Source organism: Dromiciops gliroides, chromosome 4, assembly GCF_019393635.1.
Source record: "Dromiciops gliroides isolate mDroGli1 chromosome 4, mDroGli1.pri, whole genome shotgun sequence".
Classification (NCBI taxonomy): domain Eukaryota; kingdom Metazoa; phylum Chordata; class Mammalia; order Microbiotheria; family Microbiotheriidae; genus Dromiciops; species Dromiciops gliroides.
The window spans coordinates 26,477,398-26,502,305 of record NC_057864.1 but is presented as its reverse complement, the minus strand read 5'-3'; the positions used below and the strand labels follow the sequence as shown (position 1 = coordinate 26,502,305).

The 24,908-nt window shown below is 44.8% G+C and overlaps 1 protein-coding gene across 7 annotated transcripts in view; it reads right to left on the bottom strand.

Moving 5' to 3' along the window:
- The window catches only part of TUT4 (terminal uridylyl transferase 4), a 69,541-nt gene that overhangs the window by 29,247 nt on the left and 15,386 nt on the right, over nucleotides 1-24,908 (bottom strand). For 4 of the 7 annotated variants that reach the window (XM_044002736.1, XM_044002733.1, XM_044002734.1 and 1 more), the window contains exons 4-14: nucleotides 22,390-22,553; nucleotides 20,226-20,342; nucleotides 19,490-19,642; nucleotides 16,602-16,779; nucleotides 14,563-14,651; nucleotides 13,533-13,584; nucleotides 11,201-11,270; nucleotides 9,444-9,570; nucleotides 6,680-6,799; nucleotides 4,240-4,461; nucleotides 3,608-3,782 (exon numbers count right to left, since the gene is read on the bottom strand). In XM_044002736.1, coding sequence (XP_043858671.1) covers nucleotides 3,608-3,782; nucleotides 4,240-4,461; nucleotides 6,680-6,799; nucleotides 9,444-9,570; nucleotides 11,201-11,270; nucleotides 13,533-13,584; nucleotides 14,563-14,651; nucleotides 16,602-16,779; nucleotides 19,490-19,642; nucleotides 20,226-20,342; nucleotides 22,390-22,553 — 1,467 coding nt within the window. The remainder of the gene's footprint in view (nucleotides 1-3,607; nucleotides 3,783-4,239; nucleotides 4,462-6,679; nucleotides 6,800-9,443; nucleotides 9,571-11,200; nucleotides 11,271-13,532; nucleotides 13,585-14,562; nucleotides 14,652-16,601; nucleotides 16,780-19,489; nucleotides 19,643-20,225; nucleotides 20,343-22,389; nucleotides 22,554-24,908) is intronic. The other 3 variants (XM_044002738.1, XM_044002739.1, XM_044002737.1) reach the window with 2 other exon arrangements.

The window sequence follows — 24,908 nt, the reverse complement described above, 5'->3', positions numbered from 1 at the left end:
GCCAGTTAGAACGTGCAAAGGTACTCTCCCGCATGCCCAGCCGACTGGCAAAGGTAATTTATGCTGAAATGCCATGGGCCTGTGATCTCGCTGGTGTGGGAAGTCCCTCCACCAACACACATCACAACCCATCTCCACTTATGGCCTAAGAGAGCTTCCTCAGGCTTGGGAAGATTTGGCAGTCACACTGCTGGCAAGTCTAAGTGTCAGAGGCAGGATCTGAACGTGGTCCAGCAGCATTCTACCTCCTACACGGTACTGCCTCTCAAAAGATGGTCTGAAGACAGTAAGATTTAACATGGATGGAGCTGTGGGGAAAGGACCATTCCATAACACAGTGAATTACGGAATTGCGAATTGGTGCAGTCTGTCAATAAACAATAACTCATAAAACAGACACACAATGTGACTAGAAACGATATTCTAAGGATGTCATTAAAAGGGGAAACAACCTTTCTATACAAAATCACTCCTAACCACTTTCTTTGTAATCATGAAAACATGATATTTGTCCAAGATTGTGGAACGGCTAAAGTGTGGCATATTAACATAATGGAATATTATTTCATCATAAAAATGACATATGAAGAGGACAAATAAATATGGAAACATATACATGAAGTGGTGGAAAGAAAACAAAAATCGGAATGACAACACACACAATGACTATGGCTAAGTCAAAACAGCAACAAAATCTCCCATTTGATAGAAAAAAGATTAGAAAGAAACACCGAGAAAAGTTATTTTGTCAATAGAGTTTTTTTAAAAAATGAGATTAAGGTTTTATTTGGGGTTTTATTCTGCCTTTTATTTGTTATTTGTTAAGATGATTAATTTTAAAAGAAAGCCAGTAAACAAAAGGGGCTGCATGAGAAGGGGGATACTTGAGAAATGACCCACAGGACCACGAATCTCAGAGATTCCCATGGTCCTTCCCCCTCTTTGAAGCCTGCGGTGCTCAGATTCCCAGAGTGAAGAACACTGATTGAAACCCAATTTATGAGAGATTAATCACACAGACAAAAATGAGAAAAAGAAAGGCAGGCATTAGGTTATGGGCAGATGAAAAGCTGACCCACGGCCTTTAATTAAAAAACATGACATTTAAGCCCTCATTTTACCAAAAAAAAACCTGAGTCTCCAAGAGAGGAAGTGACTTGCCCATGGCCCCTGAGATGGGATTCCACCCCAGGGCTCTTTCCACTGCACCCCTTCTTTACAACTTGTGCTACTACCAAAGGCAATGGTTTCATGATGGATGAAATCCTGAGAGCTGGGATGTTAATCTTTTTTTTTTTTTTGGTGAGGCAATTGGGGTTAAGTGACTTGCCCAGGGTCACACAGCTAGTAAGTGTTAAGTGTTTGAGGCCGGATTTGAACTCAGGTACTCCTGACTCCAGGGCCAGTACTCCATCCACTGCGCCACCTAGCTGCCCCGATATTATTGTTAATATCTGCAAGGCTTGTAATATGCATTTGCTCCCAGAAATGAACTGCAACCAACCCACACTGGTTGATGGAAGAGAGGACAGTTTCAATCCAGAATTTGCTGTGTGACCTTGGGCAAGTTACCCCCCTTCTCTGGGCCCCTGTTCCCTCATCTCTAAATTAGCCAAATTGGCCACAAAGTCCCTTCCAATGACAATCTTGATAACCTTACATAAAATTAAAAAAATTTTTTTTTCCTTACATAAAATTTAAAATTAAATTTAAAATGAATACATTTCTACTTCCTTCTCTATAAAACACAATATTTAAGAACAGAATAGAGAAAAGTTACAGGTTAATGGGTTGTTTTTAAAACCTGAAGATAAACAATATTCTCCCCCAAAATGATCATCAAAGGACAGAATGAACTTTGCTAGGCTCTGGGGGATAAAAGAATCTTGGAAAGTGGCCTCGGTCTAGTCTTGGCAAGTGAGATATGAAATCTTCCTGAGCCCAGGATTCGAGCTCGGAGATTTCTGATCATTCTTGCTTTTCCTCCTCTGTGATTCTCTATTCTAGTTGCAAAAGGGGAGAAAGTATAGAAAGGATTCAGAGCAATGCAGTGTCATGGAAGGAGTACCAGACTGAACAAGCAGTGGGCCTTGAGTCACCAGTTGTTGGACCTTCAGCAAACTATCACAGCTTTAATCTCAATTTCTTTATCTCTAAAATGGGGATGATAATGCTTCTCTTACCTAATGATTGTTTGTGAGGAAAGCCCTTTGTAAACATTAAAAAAGGGAGTCTTGTGCTGCAATAACTATGTACTTCCTTTATGAGAGAAAACGTGAGAAGCTTGTGTCTGGGTCTGTGTAAATGGGTGACCAAGTCCAGAAGGGCAGTGGTAGATACCAGCCTAACCATGGGGAAGTGTAAGGCTCTGTTAAAATAGGCAAAAAGGAAAAAAAAATACTTAAAATTATGGTACATGATTCAATTTCCTACTCTAAGTAAGTGTAGAGAAATATTATGGAGTTCAAACTTCTGAATGCAGACTTTGTAAGCTGTTCTATTATTTTCCATCTAAAGGGCTTCAAGTTTTCATTACCTTTTTGATACTGTACTTTTCTGGGTTAATATCAAGTACTATTTTTCTGTGTTTAAGTCACATTTAACAAATAGTTTGTCAACCATTTAGGTAGGACAAGTGGAGAGTAACAGAAAATGAAACAAGTGAATTCAATCTGACAAATTCAATTAAATTTTTAAAAGACTTCACATTTTAAATAGCCTTGTAGAATCTCTGCACTGAAAGAGCTCTTAGAGTTCTAGTCGAACACCCCTTCATTTTACAATTTAGGAATTTGAGGCCTAGAAAAGGCAAGTGATTTCACCAAGGTCGAATGCTGAGCACTCAAGAATACTGATCGAACAGTAGCAGCCAGTATTTACTTAGAGTTTTAAGGCTTTTCACAACAGCTCTCTGAGGCAGAGAACATATCGTTATCCCTCAGTTTACAGGAGAACTGAGGTTCTCAAGGAAGTGACTGGATCATGGCGACACAGCTGTTAAGGCAGGACTCAAACCCGACTCATTCTATGTCCAAGTTTTCTACTCTGCCCACTCTCCTATTAGAAATAACTAGTATTGGAGGACGCTGCGCACTCTGCAGAGCAGAAGAATTCAGCCACAGCAGCAGGGCACGAGGCCTAGATTCCATGTTTCAGTCACAATCAGGACGCCCCTGTCACCCTCACTCTGGCTGGGACCTGTGACGTCACCGATGCAGAGAGCTTGTGGTGCACAAATTCCCTCCACCGGTGCAGGCTGGCCACTCGTGCCACCCAACATGTCTATGGTATGGAGAGTATCCAAATTCTGTGTGACTCTAAGAGGCTCATGGCCCAACTCCAGCGGAAGGTGCACTCACCTACAAAAGGGGGAACTTTTGGACACAAAGAACCAGGACTGTGTGTGTCTGTGTGTGTGCGTGTGCGCGCATGCGCAGGACCTCCCTGGGTCATGTGTTAAACAGACTGATGCAAACATGGAATGGTAACCTTGTGGCATAGCGAGCATCTCACAGACACTGAGGGATTCATGATGTTGTATTAGAAACAGACGAGAAGTGACACAGAAATGAATACTTTCTAAAGGAAATAACACACATCATCCCACCTTCAATGGCTATTCGCCTTTTAGGCCAGTTTTTGTTCTCTCGTGTTAAGAGTTCTTGTACCCGTACGCTTATGACATATTCCTCCAAAGCAAATTCCAGTGTGTAAAACTTTAACAGCTCTAACCATAATTGTCCCAGGGATACCTGAGTTGGTATTTCCAACGCTAAAGGAGACTGGAAGAGAAAAGATATTTGTTGTCACATAAGCCTGGCTACAATGAATACTTTGACACTCCAGAAAAGGCTGAGAGTCCCGTGGTCATGGATGGGTGCCCCTGAACGTTTGAAGGACACATCTGGTGGATCCTCTAGGGAGGATATATGGGAAACCATTAGTAAGAATTGCATTGGACGGGAAGGCACAGAAGGCTTGCAACATGGTGTCTAATCCTGTCTCTGTCACTAATTAGCTGTTACTGAAGGGAGCACCCAAGCCAATGAAATTACAACTTAGAGTAGTTGCTAATTTAAAGTAAGTCAATGCTTAAAAAACAAATCCAAACCCAAAGAAGTAAGTAACCCTTAAGAAATTGCCTTACATATATATCCCTCAGGACTTAGAAAGCCTAGCCATGAAAAAGCAGGCAGGAGCAGAATCCCCCAAGCCTATGCAGGGGTGGGGAAGGCTCACCTTGCCATGTCTCTCCTTGGCAATGCCGCTCTGGGGGTCTGTTTCGGAGCCGGTGGGCTTCTTGGTGCCACTTCTCTGATCGGCTTTTGTTTTATTTTCAGAGGCACCTGAGTTCTTCCCGGGCCCACTGGGCATAGGTTTGTATTCCCACTTCACAAACTTCTCATCTTCAATGCCCTTCAGCTGATGATCATCAACTCGTTTTGAGTCGAAGCCTTCAATCTAAAACAGGAGCATTCCAAGTTGGCCAGGGTAAGTAATTAAAAAGAACATTAGCCTAACAAAAAAACCCCAAATTTCACCTTTCAGAGAAAAAAAATCTACAAGTGAGTGCATTTCCTTGAACACTGCTGCACCTATTTATTTAGCAACATTTGTTAGGAACCATGGGCAGAGCTCTAGACCAGTGACTTTTGAGAAGATTCAAAATTTAGATAAAATCCCTGCCTGCCTTCAGAGAGCTTACAGACTAGGAGCAGAAAAGGTAGAGACAGACAATCTATCCTTTGAGAGCAGCCATCCCCGGGAGCTACTTCCTGAGGGAGGCAGGCTAACTTTGGGGCACATCTTAGCCCTCAAGCCCACACTTGAAATTAAGGAACCACAGCACAGAGGAAAAACTTCATCGAGGTGCACACTCCAGAAACAATACTCCTCAATCTGATCTTGAACTCTGAAGAAGGCTTTCGTCCCGGTTAAATCTGTCCTGAAGACACTTTCCTTACAACCTCCCTTCGCCCATTACCCTTGACCTCCCAGGGCCAAGTGCCCCTTCAAGGCCAGTCCTTCACCAGTCCCCTTCAGTGACTGAAATGTTTTCCAAGGTCCATAAAGTCTGCCGGCACCTCAGTCTTCCCCTCTTTGTTGGCATCATGCACTAACCACCAGGTCACTTCTTATTCCATGCCTAGTCCCTCCCTCCTCTCCATCTTGTGCCCTGCCATTGTCCTCGGGGCTTCTGGTGATTATGCCAAAGACCATTCTGACAAACTGAACCCACGATTCCTCAACTTCTCCAACTACAACAAATTTCTTCTTGATTCCACTTCAACCACATTTCAACCTTCAACCTTGTAACCTCTCAAAGTCCAGAATTTTAAAGTCCTACCCTTGGACCAACACAAACCCATATCCTTTTTTTTTTTTTTTTTTGCAGGGCAATTGGGGTTAAGTGACTTGCCCAGAGTCACACAGCTAGTAAGTGTTAAGTGTCTGAGGCCGGATTTGAACTCAGGTACTCCTGACTCCAGGACTGGTGCTCTATCCATTGCACCACCTAGCTGCCCCCAGGATTTATTCTCAACTCTGCACATGGGTCTTTCAACTTTGTCTCACTAGCTTATATTATACCCTAAGTCCCTTCCCTTCCCTACCCACCACCTCCAGCTGCCGGTTAATAGTCATCTCTAGGTAAACTCTACCATCCCATTTCTGATTCTGCTCGAGGGATGCTAAATGTCAAGGTATCCAACTTCTGCCACACCTTCCTTCCGTGGCCGACAATCACCCTAAACTGGAACAATTTCTGCCCCGTCTGCTCATTCTTCTGACGCTGCCACTGATTTCTGTTTGTGCCACCACATTCACCTCATCACCTGTGTTGGTGACCTTGAGTTCCCTTTGACTCTGCCACCTCCCTTGATTCTCTTGTGCCATTCCTGGGCACTGCTGAGTCCACCTCTGCAACATCTCTCTGTTCTCGTCCTCCAGCCTTCACAGCTCTGCCAGAATCCATCGTCTTTATGCACCAAACTGGTCTCACCTCTCTTTCAGGCAGGGATTCTTCACCTTTTCTGGGTCACGGGTCCCTTGGACACTCTGGGGAAGTCTATGGACCCTGTCTCAGAATCATGTTTTTAAATCATTGATGGATGTGCTAAATTTCAGTTAAGAGTGAAGAAACATGTAGGTTTTTTTTTCCCCAGTCCAAGCTCTTGGACCCTCCTGAAATCTATCGAGTAGCCATTGGTTAGAGATTAAGAACTGTCGTAGCTCAGTGTTCCTGATGAATGACTTCTACCCCCTACACTCCTCTGCCTGGCCCTCAAGCCTCCCCACAGCACGGCACTGCTCCCCCACATTCTCTATTCCCACCCATGCTGGGTGGCGCCCCAGGGCACACCTAACCTCTGCCTGCTTCCCTTTCTTTACTGGTGAAATGGGGATGATAACACCCCTGCTTTCCAGCGCTGTTGAGAGGATCTAATGAAGTCAGGGTTAGGAAGCGCTGTCATTTCTTTCATTTCTTTGTGTGCTCTGGTGGCAAAGACTCCTCTCTCGACATTCCAGTCTTTTCGTGGCACCAGGCACAGAATGATTACAGAGCCAAGGCTTTACAGCTACCACCTGAGGGGTAGAGCGGGTGGAGAACAGGCACCTATTCAGACAGTCCAGCCAGGACCGCCTCCCTACACACAGGCAGGAGCTCGCACACACTTACCCAACTGCCTAAATAGGAAGGAAGAAGAGGGGGCTTTCTTTGTTGAAGAAAAAACATCACCATTAAAGCAAAAGAGTAGGAAGGGATCCCCCCTTCAGCCTGGCAGTCAATATGGCACAACTGAAAAACAAAAAAGGGAAATTAGCACCATTTAAACTTTTACTCAGAAAGAAAATAAGTTCTGGAGCCCTTGCCCAGAGGAACTTGGAAACTGTGCTCTAGAACATAGTAAACTCCCGTTTATCCAGAATGAAAGAGAAAATGTGTTGGGAAGGGAGCCCTGACCCTAAAACCACAAGACTCGGCCTCCAGCCTTCCGGACACTTGCTAGCTGGTGACCTCCTCAGGGGCATAACATTCCCAGTGTCTGAACCTCCCCCAGGGGCAGCGAGGGCCGAGTGAGAAAATACAAACAGATGTTAGCTGTTCTCATCTGGATCAGGGACAAGGCGTTCTGGTTCCCAGCATATTCTAGTTAACAGAGAGTTACTAACTAGATGTATACATGTATACAGATACATACAGGTATATATCTCTCTAGCCTCCGCTAAAGTTCTGCTCATCACGACCTCTGGCCATGATGCTGAGGTGGTTCTGGGTTCTCTAGGGCTCTGCCAATAGAAGCACTGGCAGAACCTCCCTCCCAGCTGCAAAAGACTCTGGGGGTGGGTCAGAAGACTGACTGAATGCCTGTCACCTGCAGATGGAGGAGAGGCTCATCGTCCTAGGGTTGGAAACCAGGTAATCAACTGTTTTTGGCCACAGCAATTGATGAAACTACTGAACAAGGCATGGAGGGGTTAAGATTTGGTACTGGTAGGAGAGTCACCCATAAAGATGAAGCTATGGCTTCCTGAGGGAACTACATGTATTTACTGCACAGGTGATGTTATTCAGTCATTTCTGACTCTCTGTGACCCTATTTGGGATTTTCTTGGCAGAAATACTGCAGTACTCTGCCACTTCCTTCTCCAGTTCATTTTACAGATGAGGAACACTAAGGCAAACAGGAGTAACATGACTTGTCCAGGGACACCCAACTAGTAAATGTCTGAGGCAGGATTTGAACTCAGGAAGGACTCCTCGTGCTGACTCCAAGCCCAGTGCTTTATCCACTGCACCAACTAGGTGCCCCATTTACTGTACACCAATGAACTATTTTCAAGAATTACATGACTGTGTCTTTGACACGAGACAAAGGAAGGATGCCGACACAATGGAGGCCTTCTGGGAGGCAAGGACAAGGAATACCCAGGAAAGAACAGTATGGGTGGGCTGCAGGAGTCCTCAGTTAGAGGAGGTCATGTTCTGAAATGAATGGGATATCAGAAACAAAAGGCTGCATTTACGGATAGTGACTTTATCTTTCCTTTGGAGGGTATTTACTCTGAACCCCAGCAGACTGGGGCTCACCCCACAGGAGCCACAACTGTGTCTTACCCTCAGGAGATGGTTCTGAACAGCATCAGAACCTCTAACAAGGAGCCCAGACTAAAAGAGAAGATTCCTACAATGAGAGTCTCTTTCAGATGCCAATGACTGTGAAAACTCCCAACTCTTGGGTCAGCAGCAAACAGTGATTGTCTGATAGGTAACCAACTCCCCTGACTTTGATTAGCTAGGAAATAAGAAGATTCACCAGTTGGAGATAAAGGGAGCTTTAGCTAGAGACTTCTAGTCCCTCCCAGAAGGTTAAGACTGCAGCTACTTTGACAATGAGATGGCCAGGATGTGGTAAGTGGCTGGATTCATTCTGTCCTAGAGTGCACAAGAAGCAGTCAGTTAAAATCTGACCGCATTAGGCATGGATATAAACTCTATGGTAGCTTTTCTGGGCTTAAACAAAAGGAAATTGCATATACTTCACTAGATGTATAAGCACAGTTTGGAAGATTTAAGAGGGAAAAATGTTCCCCAGAGACCAGGCAGCATAATTAAAACAAGAGCCAACAAGTTATCGACAATAAATTGGGAGAATGAAATGAGAGCCTATTTCAACTAACAAAAGAGGCCGGCGTGTCCTCGCCATGATCCAAACAAGGCAAACAACAGCCTTCTGAAACTCTTCTAGTGTCCCCTCAAAGCACACATTCCTTGGGGGAAATCAAAGAAAAAAGAAACTTGGTGTCAAAGGCTGAGTGAAGATTCGATGAAATGCCCTAGAGAAACGGGGACCAGCTTCTATTTTGAGGGTGATGGGATAGAGTGAGTGGAGACTGAAGAGTTACAGGAACATGACAGCTAGGGAGGCTCAAAGGGAATCTCCTATTTATTAAGCTACCAGGAGTGTCCAAGCTGACAGCCTCCTAGCCCAACTGCCCGGTCCCAAGCTGCACTGTGGAGGGGTATTCTTCAAAGATCCGCATCCAATCCAATTCCACCCAAATGCCTGACTAAAAAGGTGTCAAACAACTAGAAAACGCTGAACAAAATAAATAAAACAACCACAAAAATGCGACCATGTGGTCTTCTGGGTCAAAAGCAGCCAGGGATCTCTTTCTATTAACTTTGACACCACCACCTTAGAAGAGACACTTAAAGAAGTTGCTGTTGCCAACAGAACTCATTACCTGGTGACCAGTGCGACTTTTCCAGCCTAGCAGGAGCTCATAGAGTGGACATTCCATTGGTAGAGACTTCAAGAACCCAGGACAGTTCACCCCCATGCCACAGAGAGGCAGCAGAGAACTTTAGCTGCCATGTTAGTGCAAGAAAATCCTGGTATATTCTACAAGTGAGGTATGTTCTCCTAGATTCCACTTACCCTAGCCCAGTAGCGAAAAGCTAACACCAAGGGGGTTAGGACAGGCTCTAGCTTGCCAAGAGCAGCAAGCAAATCAGTTGTGAGGCATGCCACATCATTTCCAGCGCTCACCTTACAGATTAAACCACTGTCAAGAAAAAAGAAACAAACGTAATTTTAATCACCTACCAGCCCACACAGTCTTATCACACCAATCTCTTCAGCTCTCCTTCTATCACATTTTAAAGTATAAGAAATTCCCCAAAAAGCAAACACTTACTGAGTGATCCTGGGCAAAGGCCCCAGAGTCAGGCACCAAGGACAGACACAAAGATGAAAAATAGGCACCCGGAAGGAAGGAAGGAAGAAAGGGACGGACGGACGAAGGAAGGAAGGAAGGCCTTTCTTTTACTAACCTGATCTGGACCGAGGCCTTACTTTATTGTCATCTTGCCTGGGCAAACTTTCTACAAATATTCGTTTGTGGATTATTTTTTAGATCAAGTACTACAAAGGACTGACATGAGCCTTCTAGCAAACTGGGTGATGCTTTATATAGTGGCCCTAAAGCACAAAGGCTTTCACAGGTGGGAGCAACCTGAGCAATTATTGAGTCCAAACCCCTTATTTTAGAGACGAGGAAATTTAGGCACTGAGAAATCCGGCAACTCGGCCAAAGGCCAAGTAGCAGAGCCCCAAGGAGGACGCAAAAAGATCTCAGATTTTGGAAGGCTATTGGTGTACTGATCATTTCCTCTTGTCTTTCATCTTTAATCTTTCCTAATCAACCCCAGTGGCTGCTTCCCCCCCCCATATGTACACACATGTATATATACACATGTACACATACACATGTGTGTGTATATAATCCCTTCTGTTAAAAAACTTCTTCCCTGTCATAACAATTTATTGCAAGATCTATCCTCTCTCCCTGTCACAGCTAGTTTTCTAAGAAGCCTGTGCTATCACCCCCTTCTACTTCCTGCCAGGCTCATTGTTGTGTACATATGTTATATGTCTCCACCTCCCTAAAGGCAAGAACTGGGCCATTTTTCATCTTTGAGCCCCCAGTGTCTAGCACAGGGGCCAGCACAACCAGACACTTAATAAATATTTGCTGAACTGAATTATCCTCTGGAACAGTCTCTTGGCCATGATGGCCCTACAAATTCGACTTTTAGGGAGTTACCTGGTCTTTTCCTGAAGAAGTATATTAGAGCCCACAAATTATTTTCAACCACAATGGGATAACCTATTATAGCTTCTCAAAAGGAGAGATTGTGAAACAAAAGTAGGGGTGTATAACCCAAGGAGGTTTAGTAAAGACTTAATCTTAAGAAGTCAGTGTTTCCTACCACCCCGCTCTGTTCACAATGATTATTTACGGTGGCTATTTTGGGGTTTGTTTTTTTAATACTGATTTCAATTTCTTTTTTAAAGGTGGCAGGTCACCCTAGCAATGCCTGACCAGAAGGTCAAAGGTCAGAGGACATAGCCCCAAATCTCAGCTAATTACAGGAAACTCAAGGGCAAGGCTGAAGATTTATGTATATCCTTTTAAAAAGGAACTCCATCCAGAAGCACATATTTTTGGTTAAACAACTTATTTTCATTAAGCATGTTATTTTCAGTAAGTAAGAACTCACTTCTCAGTTACAGAGAACAGTTCAGAGATCCAAAAGGGGAATCTCTTGCTTATTCACTATATTGTTCCTTTAGTTTAAAACAAAACAAACCAACTAATTCCTATTTTTCCCTCTATCATCATCACAACCAACCTCTTCACATCTTTGCAAAAGACAACAGGAACTTTGGCATGAAAGTCAGACTCCACCTCTGAGTATAATGCTGACAGAGAAAAACAAACATATGTAAGTTGTGTGATCAACAAGTGAAATAACATATTCCTTCTACAATCTCACTGGGTATCTCTCAAAGACAATTCACTTTTTCATTATTGGCATTGGAGGACTCTCATCTTTTTCTATGCACTTGCTATGTAAATAGAGATGAGATCAGGAACATTCTAGAAATGCGAATCACATTTTTTTTTTTAAAGGAACCTATGTCCACAAAGGCTCCACTGTTTTCCCATCCAAAGTACCCTCTGTTTTGTTAAGCATGTTCTCTGGTAAGAAGTGAGCTTTCTTAAATCCACTCTTCAAAGAAACAGCCCACAGAGTCCCATGGTGACTACCTATAATGAATGGGTTAAGAGTTTAGACTTTCCAACCTGCATGCAAACAGAAAATTGCTAACATTGCCAAACAGTATTCCTGCCCTTGTGTGGACCCAGGTAATGTCCAGGGCCACAAATATGGCCCTGGGACAAACAGGATGTTGAGTGTCTGTCTATCCCCCTCTTCCTTTAGACCTCCACTATAGACCTAATGCCCCACATATACAAAAATGGGTGACTTGGCTCTTTTATTTTCAATTTACAGAAGATTTCCAATACTGGTCAGAATAAGCTGGGAGAAAGAAACCTGCACTAATGATATGCAATGAGTATTTATATACGTGTAACTTGGGACAGAGCAGGAGCACATGTTAGTAAGTCTGGGGATAAAACAGACCCATATAGGTACTATCTGCCTTGCTACATTTTTGACATTATTCTTTAAGCCATAAGAGTCTATGTCAAAAGGATTAGAATAAAATCCTTTTGATTTTTCCAGAAAAAGCTAAAAGGAAGATAGAATCTAAAATGCAAAGGGAAGCAGTTTGTTGTAATGGGAAAAAAAAAAAAACCCCAAAACCCACTACCCTTGGGGCAAGGAGATCTGGGCTTGAATCCTGTCTCAAAATGTGGTTTTAAACTATTGGTGCCTCAGTTTCTTCAACAATAAAATGGGAATGATATTTATAATATTTCCCTTCTGAGGGAATTGAGTCATTTCTATTATTATTATTAAAGATCATGGAATAGGGGGCAGACTGGCCCTGGATTCAGGAGGACCACTTGACACTTACTAGCTGTGTGACCCTGGGCAAGTCACTTAACCCTCATTGGCCCGCCCCCCAAAAGATAATGGAATAAAGTTGGGGGAAAGAAAGGCATGTAGAAATATGCGAGTAACTGGGCTGATGGCGGGTGAACAGTAGAAAAGAACTAGCAGCAGGAAGTGTGGAGGGGTGTGGGGGGGCTGTAGGAAGGCAATCCCTGAGCCAAATGCACTTTTTTTTTTTGCTAAATACTTAAACCAAATAAACAATACATCCAAATTTGAAATCAAACAACAGTCACTGAAAATATCTTTGCGTTTCTTAAAATCAAAATTAATACATGAGATGTTAAGAGGAGCTCCTTGTGAACAAGGATTATTTCACTCTTTGGATCTATACCCTTAATATTGAGCACAGTGCCTGGCGTGCAACAGGTACTTAATCAATGTCTGATTGACAATAAGCCTTGCTTGATTGATTGATAGGCTCCGGTATCCTGGGAAGGGCAAAATGAGAAAGTGGGTTAACCCAACACACTGTTTAAAAATGACTTAAGGTTTGCTTTTGGACAATTTGTGCTGACTTCTGGGCAAAGAAAAAGACTATCTAATTAGTATACAAAGTCTTCCTTGGAAACAGATTCCTTGCCCATGATAATGGTCCTTCTACAATCCAGAGCAAATCAGAAAGATGAGGCAGGTTGATCACATGTGCTTCTTATGTTTTCAGTAAAAGACTAAATCAGCTTAAATCTGGGGCTATAAAACCTCTTCAGAGTCACAGAAAAATGGGGGCTGTATTGGCACTTCCCCCCTTTCAAAGTCTCTCACTACATCCCTCTTGTCACAACTAGAACTAGTCATTTGTTTTGGTGATAGGTCTTCTGCCTTGACAATATTAAAAACAAACAGAAAACACAGAACTGCTTTAATTAGACTTACTTTTGACTTTTCTAAGTTTGCACATAGTCTTTTAAAGAGTTAGCACAGCTACTGTTTAAATCCCAGGATGAGCACACTGGAAGAAATAAGTGTTTTCTATACCCAATGACTCAAATGTGCTGGGGATATGAATTTTAATTTTGTTAGCTACATCGGCAATTTAAATTGAAAATAAGCTAACACATCCTTCTTTGGAAAGTGCCAATTAAAAAAAGAAACTTACCACAGTTTTTTAATATGTCAAGCACCTGAATCAGAACATCTGGGTGACTCATCTAAAAAAAATTACAAGGTAGAATCAATATAGGTTTAAAGTCCAAATGGCAGAACATCAGAGCAAACTCAACTTCATTAAAGGGCATTTTAATACAAAATGACTGCCATTATTTTAATTTAAAATTACAGAAATGAAAAGAAAATCAGAGTGCTTTATGTTTTTATTTACTATCTCAATCACAGAAGTAGAGTTTAGTAAATGATGTGGGCTCTAGTATTTAAGCATAGTTACAAGGACTTGTGGTTCCTTAGAAAGGGAACTTTACACTTTCACTGTTCAGAATTATTGTTAGGGATGTTTGGGGGTAGGAACCACCAACCCAAGAGGCTTACCATCCAAATCTATTACAACAACAAGCTCATTCGAGTCTTAATGTTTAGTATTTATTCTATTGCCATTAATGAAAGAAATGACTCCCCTGGAACAGAAACTGTGACATATCCAGCTTATGCCTGAACCAAACCTCAGAAAGGTACGTTTATGACTCAACAAACCTGATTCAAGATCCATGTACAAGAATGATTTAAAAAAACAACTACTCCCCCCCACCCCACCCCACCCCTGAACATAGCCCTGGTAATGAGGCAGAGCATGAAAAGCAGAACATGGAGATTATAGCTGCCAAGTGACACCCCCTGAAGGGTAGCAGGGTCAACAACTTACCTTTCTGGGCCTTCTCTGTAGGTCCAAAAGGATAATAGTCTAACCTGACTCCCACAGCCTTTTCTCAACCTGGGAGGCCTTTCTCGAATGCTGAGCTGTTGCTATTATGATAACAATGATCAGCCTCTAAAAGAGGGTGAAGCACCCACTCGGCCCCCTTCTGCTTAGGAGCGTCTGCAGGACAAATCCTTGCAGGACTCAGGCCTAAAGAGGCTACTGTCCTTCTCCTTTGGGGGAAATGTTACCAAACAAAAGGGACACAGGAATACTAAGCCCAGAGGACCATGGACAAGGTACTTTTATGGCTACTTACCTTGGATGGAAATTTTACATCTATATTAACATCACTGCTTTTAAAAGCAAACCTAGTCAGAGAGGAGCCATACAGCCTAAGCGAACAGTCTGGAAGACAAGAGAAGTGCATTAGGCATAAAACACACATGACCATGATGCCCTACAGAAATCACAGCAAGTAAACCACAGACATGTTTCTTGTTTCTGCCCTTCTCTAACATGAGAACTCTAGCCATAAGACCAAGGAATTCTACATTTCAGTTACTGAGGCAAGGGTAGCTTAGCATCCAATCTCAGACCTGAATTTTCTTTTCAAGAACAATTTAACTTAGAGAGAATGGAAAGGTAAGGATACATGTAAACTTGGCTACCAACCAGTGAGGCTCTGACTGTCTGGCACAGAGGCACATCTGGGCTAGAAGAAAAGCCATGAATACTCAGTGTGGATGAGTTTTTCAATGCTGGAGGAGTATGGCCTAGTCATTAATGTCTACAAGCACCAATGACCGTGACTGGGATCTTCTTGGACACTGTGGCTACGATTTTAGAAGAAAGGTAAATGGGAGCAAAGTGTGCTGCTTGTGCCACCTCAGAGTTAAACTCCATGGGGCCAGTTTGAAAGATAACATGCATTTAGGAGTTGAAGGATGAATGGGACTAAGGCCTGGGTTAACCATAGTCAGTTGTGGAAAGGTGAGGGAGTTCTCACTAAACCTTGATTTTGTATCATTCTTTTCTTGATGTAGAAAAGCTTGACTTATTATCAAATGACGTTTGAAAAATAATGTGGCTAAATCACGGAGGTATAGGTAATTTTCTTTGTTACATTTTTATAAGGCTTGTCTTTCAGAAATGGGAGGAAAGGTTACCTATTAGGAGAATGCTTACTCTATTTCCAAGAAACATGATTGGGCCTGTGAGCACACCTGCCCTCCCGATGTCACGTACAATCCTTCTGCACCTTAGCAGACTCTTTCATGAGTTGCTATGGCCGAAAACAATTATCACCTGCTGGCAAACACTCTGATGATGAGCCTTCCCAAGCTTAGTGAAAGCTGATTTTCTCAGGTACCAGCCCAGCCATGTGGGCCTGCATCCAAAGCCTTGCAGACTGGCAAGACTGGCTGAGCCCTAAGGCCCCCAGAGGTGTGCTATAGTGGGAGGGAAATACCAAATGTGCCAATACCACTCTGCCTAGGTTAACCTCCTATTACCTAGCTACCCCATCCCTCCCTGCCTCATAGGAGGAAAATGCTTTAAACACTTTAACCTACGACCTAGATAGAAATTACAATGATAACTGAACATTTCTATCCCAATCAAAATCTAATCAATCATCTATCTTCTCCACTCAACACGATGACTCTCCTCTTGTGTTTTTCTTCTGCAGAACCCACACGTCCCTTTCTTTCTGAGTCAGAGGGGTCCTTTGCTAATGCCTCACTGGGGCACATGGTGGGGTGGGGATGTAACCCTGGGTCTTTGATAGTCCCACCCTAGCACAATGCCATCTCTGGAAGGTCCTGCTAAACGAGGGAAGAAGGCGCTACCCAAGAGTCAGTGTAGCTAAGTTTGGCCAGGCTCATAACCATGGTGGCTGCAGGGTGATAAACTTTCCAGTCACAGCCACTCACAAAGGGCTCTTTCTTAGGTGTAAAGAAGGGGCTAAGTGAGCTGTACCAAGAGGAGGAAATGATGGGTCAAAGGCACGATCCTACAACTCCAATCCTACGGACGACTGCTGGTACGGCAGGGATGCCTTCTAGTGGATGCACATTTCTTTACTTAAATTCTCCTTGGGCCTTTGTAAAACAGAGACCTAAGATGATTACTCTTCACTGTTCTGTTTCTAAAAAAAACTACAAAAACATAACTTTTATCGGTGTCCCTGCAAGGCAGAGGAAAATGGTCTTTTAAAGTAAACATTTAAATAAAGACCTTTTTAAGCTAGAGAAAGAGGGGGAAGAAGAGGAAAGGCTGTCCCAGGCCTCAGAAGAAGAAAAGCCCCAGGTTGAGGATGATGGAATTGCTGATGGTGATGATGGTGAGCCACTGTACCTGGTAAGCGCAGCTGTACGACCTTTTCCATTTCAGTCACAATTTCCTGCCGGAACCCAAAGTCATCGTCCGAAATCCCTTGCTCCTTTGCTGCTTGCATGAGGGTGGAGCTCAGAGCAGCCAGCTGGGCAGGGGAAGGGGGTGGCAGGGCTCGGAGTTCATTTTCTTCCTGTTTTTCCTATCAAAGGACAAAACATTACCAGATGAAGGTAGGATACAGAAGATAGCGTGAAGCAGCCTAGAGCCCCTGAGTTTGGAGTCAAGGGCCTGAGGTTCAGTTCAACAAACATTTATGAAGTGCCTATTGCGTGCAAGGCCTTCTGCTAAGCACCAGCTAGGAATCCTGTCTTGTTACCTAGTAATGATGTGACTTGGAGCAAGTCACTCAATCCCCTGCACCTCAGTTTCCTCATCTATTATTAGGGTGAGGGGCCTGGACTAGATCAGCTCTACCTAAGGGCCCTTCCAGCTCTAAACCCTATTTCCAATTCAATTTTTAAAAACAGTTATTAGGCACCTGCCCAGTGCCTACTAAGCTTAAAATCTAGCAAGGAGAGGCAACATGTACGTGAATTAATGCAGTCATTTCGAGAGGGAGAGAAAGTCTAAGGCATCAGGGAAGAATCCAGGAAGGCCTCACAGAGGAGGTGAATGAGCAGTCCAGGTGGAGGTGAGAATGAATTCCAGGCACAGGAGATGAGGGTTCAGAGGCAAGAGGTGGCATGTTTGACAGTAAGCCTGACCAGAAGGAGGCCTGTGTGCAAAGGAATCAAAAGAAGACAGACCAAAAAGGTGAGAGCCATACAAAATGTCAGGTTGAGAAATTCCTATTTTGTTTGAGAGGCAATAGCACAATGGTCAAGATTTTTGAAAGGAGGTAGGGTCACATGGTCAGAAATGTGCTTTAGGAATATCAATTTAGCAGCTATTTGAAGGCTAGTTTAGAAGAGAAGGGAAGGGAATAAACCTTTATCTCCCACCTACTACGTGCCAGGTATTGTGCTAAGAACTTCATAAATATTATCTTACTTGATCCTCACAACAACCCTGTGAGGCCCTCATTTTACAGTTGAGGAAACTGAGGCAAACAGAAGTTAAGTGACTTGCCTAGGGTCACACAGCTAATAAGAGTCTGAGGCTGCACTTGAACTTGGTGTTCCTGACCTTAGCCCCAGTGCTCTACCTACTGCACCACCTGGCTGCCTCTAGAGAGGGAAGAGCCTTGATGCAGGGAGACCAATTAAGAGGGACTGCAGTAACCGGAGGAGGGTCTGAATTAGGGTAGAGACCTAAGAATGGAATAAAGAGGACAGGTGCAAGAGATTTGGAAAATAACTGGACACTGCTTGGGGGGGTGGGGGGGAAGGGAAGAGTTAAGGTTTCTAAGGTCTCCGGTCTGGGTGACCTGAAAGATGGCGGTCCCACCCACAGAAATGGGTAGACTGGGTGGAGGATGGTGGGAAGTCCAGGGAGAGCTGTCCAGCAGACAGTAGGGAACCTGGGATTAGACCGGGAGAGAATGGGGCCCAGGACACAGCCATAGGGGGCATTCACAGCTAGAGAGTGACAACAGGAGGACCCATCTAATGAGAATGTGGGTCAAACAAAGGAGGAGAACCAGGAGAAGGTAGCATCAGAGAAGCCGAGGGAAGAACACTGTGGTCAAGAGTCAGGGAAGATCAGAAGCAGCAGCTTGGTAAAGGAGGAGGACTGAGAAAAGGCCATGGGTTTGAGCAGTTAAGAAATCATCAGCATAAAGAAAAAATTGTACATGGTTTTTAGAATTCCTATTGCACTGAATGGAATCAGAATGCCTCATTCTTTGCTTCTAACTACCTGCATACCAGGTATTTGTGTTATAGTTTCAGCTGCAGCTCAACATCCTATACTGTCATTCCGATATAATCCAGCTGCAGAGTGTATACCCTTGTCCCTAGGGACAGGGAAAAAGGCCAGCTTTTCTGAAAATGCTATTTATGCATCTCCCCTCCAATGCCCAGGGCCTTTGGGAACATACAGGGTGGCTGGATTTCACGCTGGAAAGGACCTTCGAAACCATCTAGTCCAATCTCCTCATGGCAAGCAGAACAACACGGGGAGGCAGGGAAGCAGTTAGTTCCAAAGGAATGTTTATATATGAGCAATAAGCAATGTGGCGAAGGTAAGCAGACAAGCTCAGGGAATTAATGGCATGGGGAAAGGCGCCAATACTCCCTCGGATCATCGCTGACCACCAATGGTGGGTAGCTCAGGCAGCAGACTGTCCTTAATGTGCTATAACCAAACCCCACCACAACGGCATCATGATGAAATAGTACTGGCTGCGGCAGCGTGACACATTCTTTGCCTCTACACGACGGATCGCCATTTGGTTCTTAGTAAGACCGTCTTGGGGCACTTCTAACTGGCTTTTCTCAGGCTGAGCCTAGACTGGCCTGTCACAACTGCTCTGCCCTAAGAGGAGTTCCAAATCTGACTTGAGCCAAAGAGCTTAAGGGGGACCGAACTGACCAATGACTAACTTTATCCAAGAGGAGAGAAATGGTCCCACTGTTCTTGCAACCAAGCTCCCCTTGCTAGTCCTACCTCCAGGCAGCCCACCCCCAGAGGTTAGTTCATTGTTAAACTAAAACTCTGCAATGAAAGCTTGGTTAAAGATAGAGCTCACCTAGCCTTGGGAACTCTAAAGGCAGGGAAGCCAGATAACTCCCTTCTTTAACCGTCCTTGGATATATCTGCCATTCCCAATTAGAGTACACTTCTTGGCCAAGCACCCGTGTTTGCAGGCCCGCCTTTCTTCTTAAAGGGTTCAACCAACAGGGCATATTAGCAGCATGTTTAATGAGAAGATGATGCAAGAATACTTTAACAAAATTATTTTCACCTACACATAATGCTTTGTGTAGACTGGATCCCACAGGACCACAAACAGCTGACTGGGAGGTGGAAAATTCAGTGGGATGAGCCAATGGTCCAGTTGTTGGGAGAGACATGGAAAGAGCGAGCCAGGGATCATTGGATCTGGTGTTTTTAATAGATCTCTGCTCTCATAGTGTTGAGTGATGACAGGTTCAGATGAATGAATAAATGAACGAATGAAAGAAAAATAATGTTACATGACATGTTCTGAATAGTTTGTTGGGTACTCATGGAAATCAAATACAAAAGGCAGTAAGTAAGTTCCTAGAACAGTGCAAACAAGGTACAGAAGAGGCACCGACTGAAGTAAGGAGGCACGTTCAGAGCCAATTTTTGTTTTTAAATAGGTACCTAGACTAAATTATTCCCAAAAGGCACACAAAGTCTACCCCCAAAACACACCAAGTTTACCCACACAGAAGAAGCAGCTGTGGCCAATACAACAAAAAGGCCACTAGCTTGTCACTTCATCCCCTTTTTAATCTGGGGACCCCCAGCCTGGAAGAGGAGCCTCCTGCTCCCTGCCCAGGTCCTCCTCCCTGACCACACTCCGAGATAAGGAGGGACCAGGCCATCACGTGGAGGGCTGCTCCTAGTTAAACAGTCAGATTTTAGAGAATGCAAAGTGACTTGATTGATACTTTAAGAACTTGAATGGGACGTTCTTTTTGGACATGAAGTTAAGAAACAAACCAAGAGACTTACCGTGATGTTTTTCTTATGCCGTTTCTCTTTTATGTGCTTATGGGCTCCCTGGATATTTTCAATATGAACTAAGCATAATTTGCATAGATAGCGGCAATTGGTGTATTCCGGGGAGCGCTGAAAGAGAAGAGTGAAGAGGTAACAGAAGACATGAAGCCTAGAAAAACACCCAAGTTTGGCTGTTCTAGATCAATGCAACAAAGTCAATAAGTTAGCTCTTCAAAGGCATTTTTCTTAAGGTTGCAAAGAGGCAAATTTACCAGGAACAAATTTAGGAGACAGAAAAGTAAAATTTAATTGGGAGAAGTGTCAAGTCCTGCACCTGTGTTGAAAAACTCACCTGCCCGAGGAGAGGCTGGGGAAGTTGTGGTCAGCAAACTGCTCACGTGCTCAAGACTCTGGGCCCTGGGGTGGGGAGGTGGGCACTGCTGCCCACATAGCACTAAAGGGTCCCACCGTACTCAAGAGCAAGCCCCTACCTGGCAGCACAGCTGACCCGGGGCACTGCAGCTCTGGCCCTGCCACAGTGCACAGTCAGATGGTTGTGCAGGGTCTTTAAGTAAGAACAATGCCACCTTCCCCTTAAGGCCGGCATTGTTTTTACAGAAGTTGGCCTTACTTAACGAGGTCCTCAGAAGGCCCTCTCTCTTGACTGCAACATCCCCAAATAATGAAACATTTTGGAATGTAAAAACTGTAGCCATTCATCATGGCCCATTTCTAAATCTGCCTTCATTTATACTCTTGGTCAGGAGTGTAGCCTCAATAAATACTATAGGAATAGTACCTTGTAGTAACATAATAGTAATGATGATAGTTACAGAGATCATTGGTTCTACCAGATCTAAGCAGACAATGTGCGTTTGTAGGAAAAGAGTGGCACTGAAGAATGGGACAGGATTGCCCAGTCTAGATCTGAGGGTAGGTCTGGAGCCAGAAGCCCTGAGTTCCAATCCTGCCTCTAACACCAAGTATGACCAAGAAGTCATTTATCTTGAGAGTCACGTCCCTTGTTTGTAAACCAGAGGCCAGAATAGCTGTGGTATTCCCTGGCTCACAAGGCAGCTTCTGTCAATGGGAACATGGATGATGGTGCCTGAGATCTCTGCCATGGTGCAGACGCACCCATGCCTTGCTACCAGATGAGTGCTGTCCTTCCCACTCATCCCCATCAGGCTGCCAGCAGAACCCATCCTCCTCTGGAGGAGCAACACGGTGCAGTGAGAAGATCCAAGCCCTCCCGACTCACATTTCTCTCGTGTCCACACCCTCACTCTGCCTAAGAACTGGACCAGTTACTGCAGACAGAAAACACATGCTAAGTTGGGAGATGCTGTCTGTTCTTGCATCAAATTCTAGCGCTGGTTCGCCGAGTCAATAGGTGGCGCCACTGGCATGTACAAACTAGAAGGGATTTGGGAGGGGTGACCCTGCTTGGTTTTAAAAGGCAGAAAGGGAAGGCTTCTTTTTTTAGTTCCCAACACCCTGTGCTTGCTGGGTTGTTAAGAGGGCACAAAGGCCTTAGAGAAAAGAAATGAAGTGAGAGAGAAGGGCCTATGGCTCCTTGGCAGTCAATTGATCCATTGATCAATTGGGATGCTTTTATTAGGCTCCTACTAAGTGAAGTCCCAGGCCCATAACACACCATATCCCCCTCCCTTACCATCTCTTCTGGCTCAGCCCTTTACCTATCACAACCTTCCTCCGTTACCCCAGGAACACGCCAGGCTGCTTCCCATTGCCAGAACCCAGAGAGCAGCCGAGATGTGAGATGGGCGGGCAGGAGCACCCAAAGGAGCATCAGGGACACCCTGTCTGGGATCTTCTTCAATCTGGAGGCCTGGGGGAGCATCTCAGGCCTTCTCTCCATCTCCCCTCCCCGTTTTCCTCCCTCCTTCCCCCTCTTCTCTCCCAGCCCTGGGCTCGATGCTTCTGATCGGACCTCTTCCTGCTGAAAGGACTCTCCTTCCCCAGGCCCCAGCTTCCTCAGACTCCCACTGAACTCCCTCCCAGCATGATTGGTGTCCTCGATCATTAAGTCAGTCTTCAGTCCCCCACTTTCTCAGGGATGACCCCAAACTTCTCAACAAGAGACGTTCCCCCTGTGAGGGACAGACTTGCACACAACCCAGAGCCCCCCAATAAGCCAAGGAGGATAGTCTACTTTTTCCAGTCGAAAGATGTAGTCTCGCTCCAGGCGCTCCTCAGCCTGCTCCAACCCCAGCCTCTGCTCGGGAGTCAGCGCCGCTTCATCGATTGTGGCGGCGTTTTCCAAGTAGTCCAGCTCTGAAGGAGGGTCTCTTGTTGGCTCAGCACTCTTCATTTTACCTGGAGAAGGAATCAGCCAGGAAGTCATCATGACCAGAACCACTGGACACTGAAGAGGGGGCACTTGCTGACCCATTCTAGGGTGGGGCCATAAGGGAGCGGCACCGAAAGGCCAACGCCACGCCTAGAATGACTTTTCTAGGGGGCTTTAAGGCTCACAAAGCACTTTCCTCACCAGGCTCTGACCGTGAGGTGAGTGTTATTGCCCAGTTTTACACCCGAAGAAGCAAAAGCTCCAAAGGTCCAAGGACTCAGGCCCAGGTCCCCAACAGAGGTAGTCCAGCATTCCTCAGCCAGTCCATCCTACTCTTCTCACACTACCTCCAGAGCCTCCATGGAGCACACCCACACCTGGGGGAGAACAGGAAGGGAATCCACAAGCTTGAGGGGAGTGGCTCTGAAGGAGTTTCAATCAGCCCTCCCTGTGGGAACAAGAGGGAGACCCACATGTGCTAGAACACACGGAACTGACTTGTTCCAGGTCACACAGTGAGTGAAAGGAAGAGCCAGGCTCTTTAGCTTCCACTGAAAGCAAATAAGCTACAAAGTGAATCACCAGCAATAGGATTTTGGAACCAGAGGGTTCCCTCTCCTAGCAGCCTATACTGAGCCGCACTGGGCTCCCTGGGACCCACTGCCTTTAGTTCGGGTGCTTTCTCTCCACTGACACAAGTCAAGACTGAAATGAAATGCATCACCTGGTAGCCAACCTTCTATAAATGAATCTTTCTGAACTGGGCTTGTCTAACCCTCAGACTACAGACACATGTTCCCTCAGGCTAGGAAGGAAGTGACATTTCCCAGGGTTCTGCACACAGCAGGTGTTTAATAAAAGTGGTTGAATTGACTTCCCTTCTCCAATGTCTGACAGCACCTAGCCTGAATCCTCCTTGGCACCTCACTCAGCTATTGTGGTTAGGTGGAGGTGTTGTGAGCAGGACCCTTGTGTCATGCTTAGTTCTGTATTCTAAGAAATGAACAGAGAGCCCAAAGAGTAAGCAGTCTTTGAACTGCTGCTGCATCTGCAGGATTTGGTGCACAAGAATGTAAGCTCCCCCAGGGCAGGGACCTAGCCCTCAGTACAAGCGTGTAGAAAACCCTTAATGGTTGGTTTTTATCTTAGCTCCCTTACTACTGTGTGACCTTAGGTAAGTCATTGTGCTACTAGGGCCCAGTTACCCCTTCTGTACAATGAAGGGGGTTGGATCTGATGGTCTCTAGAGCTGACGACTGTGAGGGCCCAGGGTCACTCACCAGCCTTAAGACATCTGAGCAGGACCTTAGAGGAGGAAGATCAAATACAATATATTTTTGGGGGTGTGTATGTATGGGGGGACAATAGGGAGGGAAATACTCATTGTAGGCTCACTTTTTACAAAAGACGTCACCCTAAAATTCCTTTTAGAAGTGAGCTTCGCTAAAGTAACATCAAATCTGATCTGAGCTACACAAATTCAATTGTCATGTGCCCCTGTGTGAACAAGGACTCCGGGTTCCGCAAACTCTCATGGACTCAAAAACGTAACATGTGGAGGTACAAAACAGGTGCCCGTGCACACCAAGTTTCCAAGTCCCATCTAACAGCAGCCTTCACAAGCCAATTGGATTAAAAAGTTCAAAGGTTTGCAACTGGGCCCACAGCAGTGAGGGAAGCCGACAGGTCATTTATAGAGCCCGACCTCCTCAAGAACGTTATTGATTGCTGCTGATACATTGAAAACCATGTTACAACAGAATCGCACGTCTCTGGCCTGGCCACATTCCAGTCTATGAGTTACCTGAATCTTGTTCTGAGATTAAAGAGGACCAAATAGGAGGGCAAAGTGAATAAGAGTAAGGGAGGAGGAAGCCAAGGTGGACAAAATAGGGGTGGGAACAGCAACACCTATGAGGGAAACAGGTAGCAAGAGACTGAGAAAATGGAATTAGCCCAGGGAGGAGCCAACACAAGGGCTCAGGAAGGATTTCCTGCTTCCTTGTAACTGGATCAGACTCCATCTCTAGCTATCTGGCTATGAGGTCCTACCACAGTCTACTTCAAGTGAAATGCCAGTAATTCAGACCCCCCTTAATCGGGTTAGACAATTTTTCACTACATGGAAAAAAGCAAAAACTAAGATTAGCAAAGCAAAAAATTTCTTTGTACATCTGTTTACAAACAACTGCTCTCTCTAGATCTCCAGAGATAGAGGCTGATTCAGGAAGACCTCAGTCTGAATCCTGCCTTCACCAGGCTTCTTAGGACTGGGTGAGTCCAGGCACGCCACTCTCTCTTTCTCTCAGCTCCCATTTCCTCATCTGTAACACAGGGTATAACAGCACCTCCACTTCGAGGTTGTTGAGGGCATCAAATGA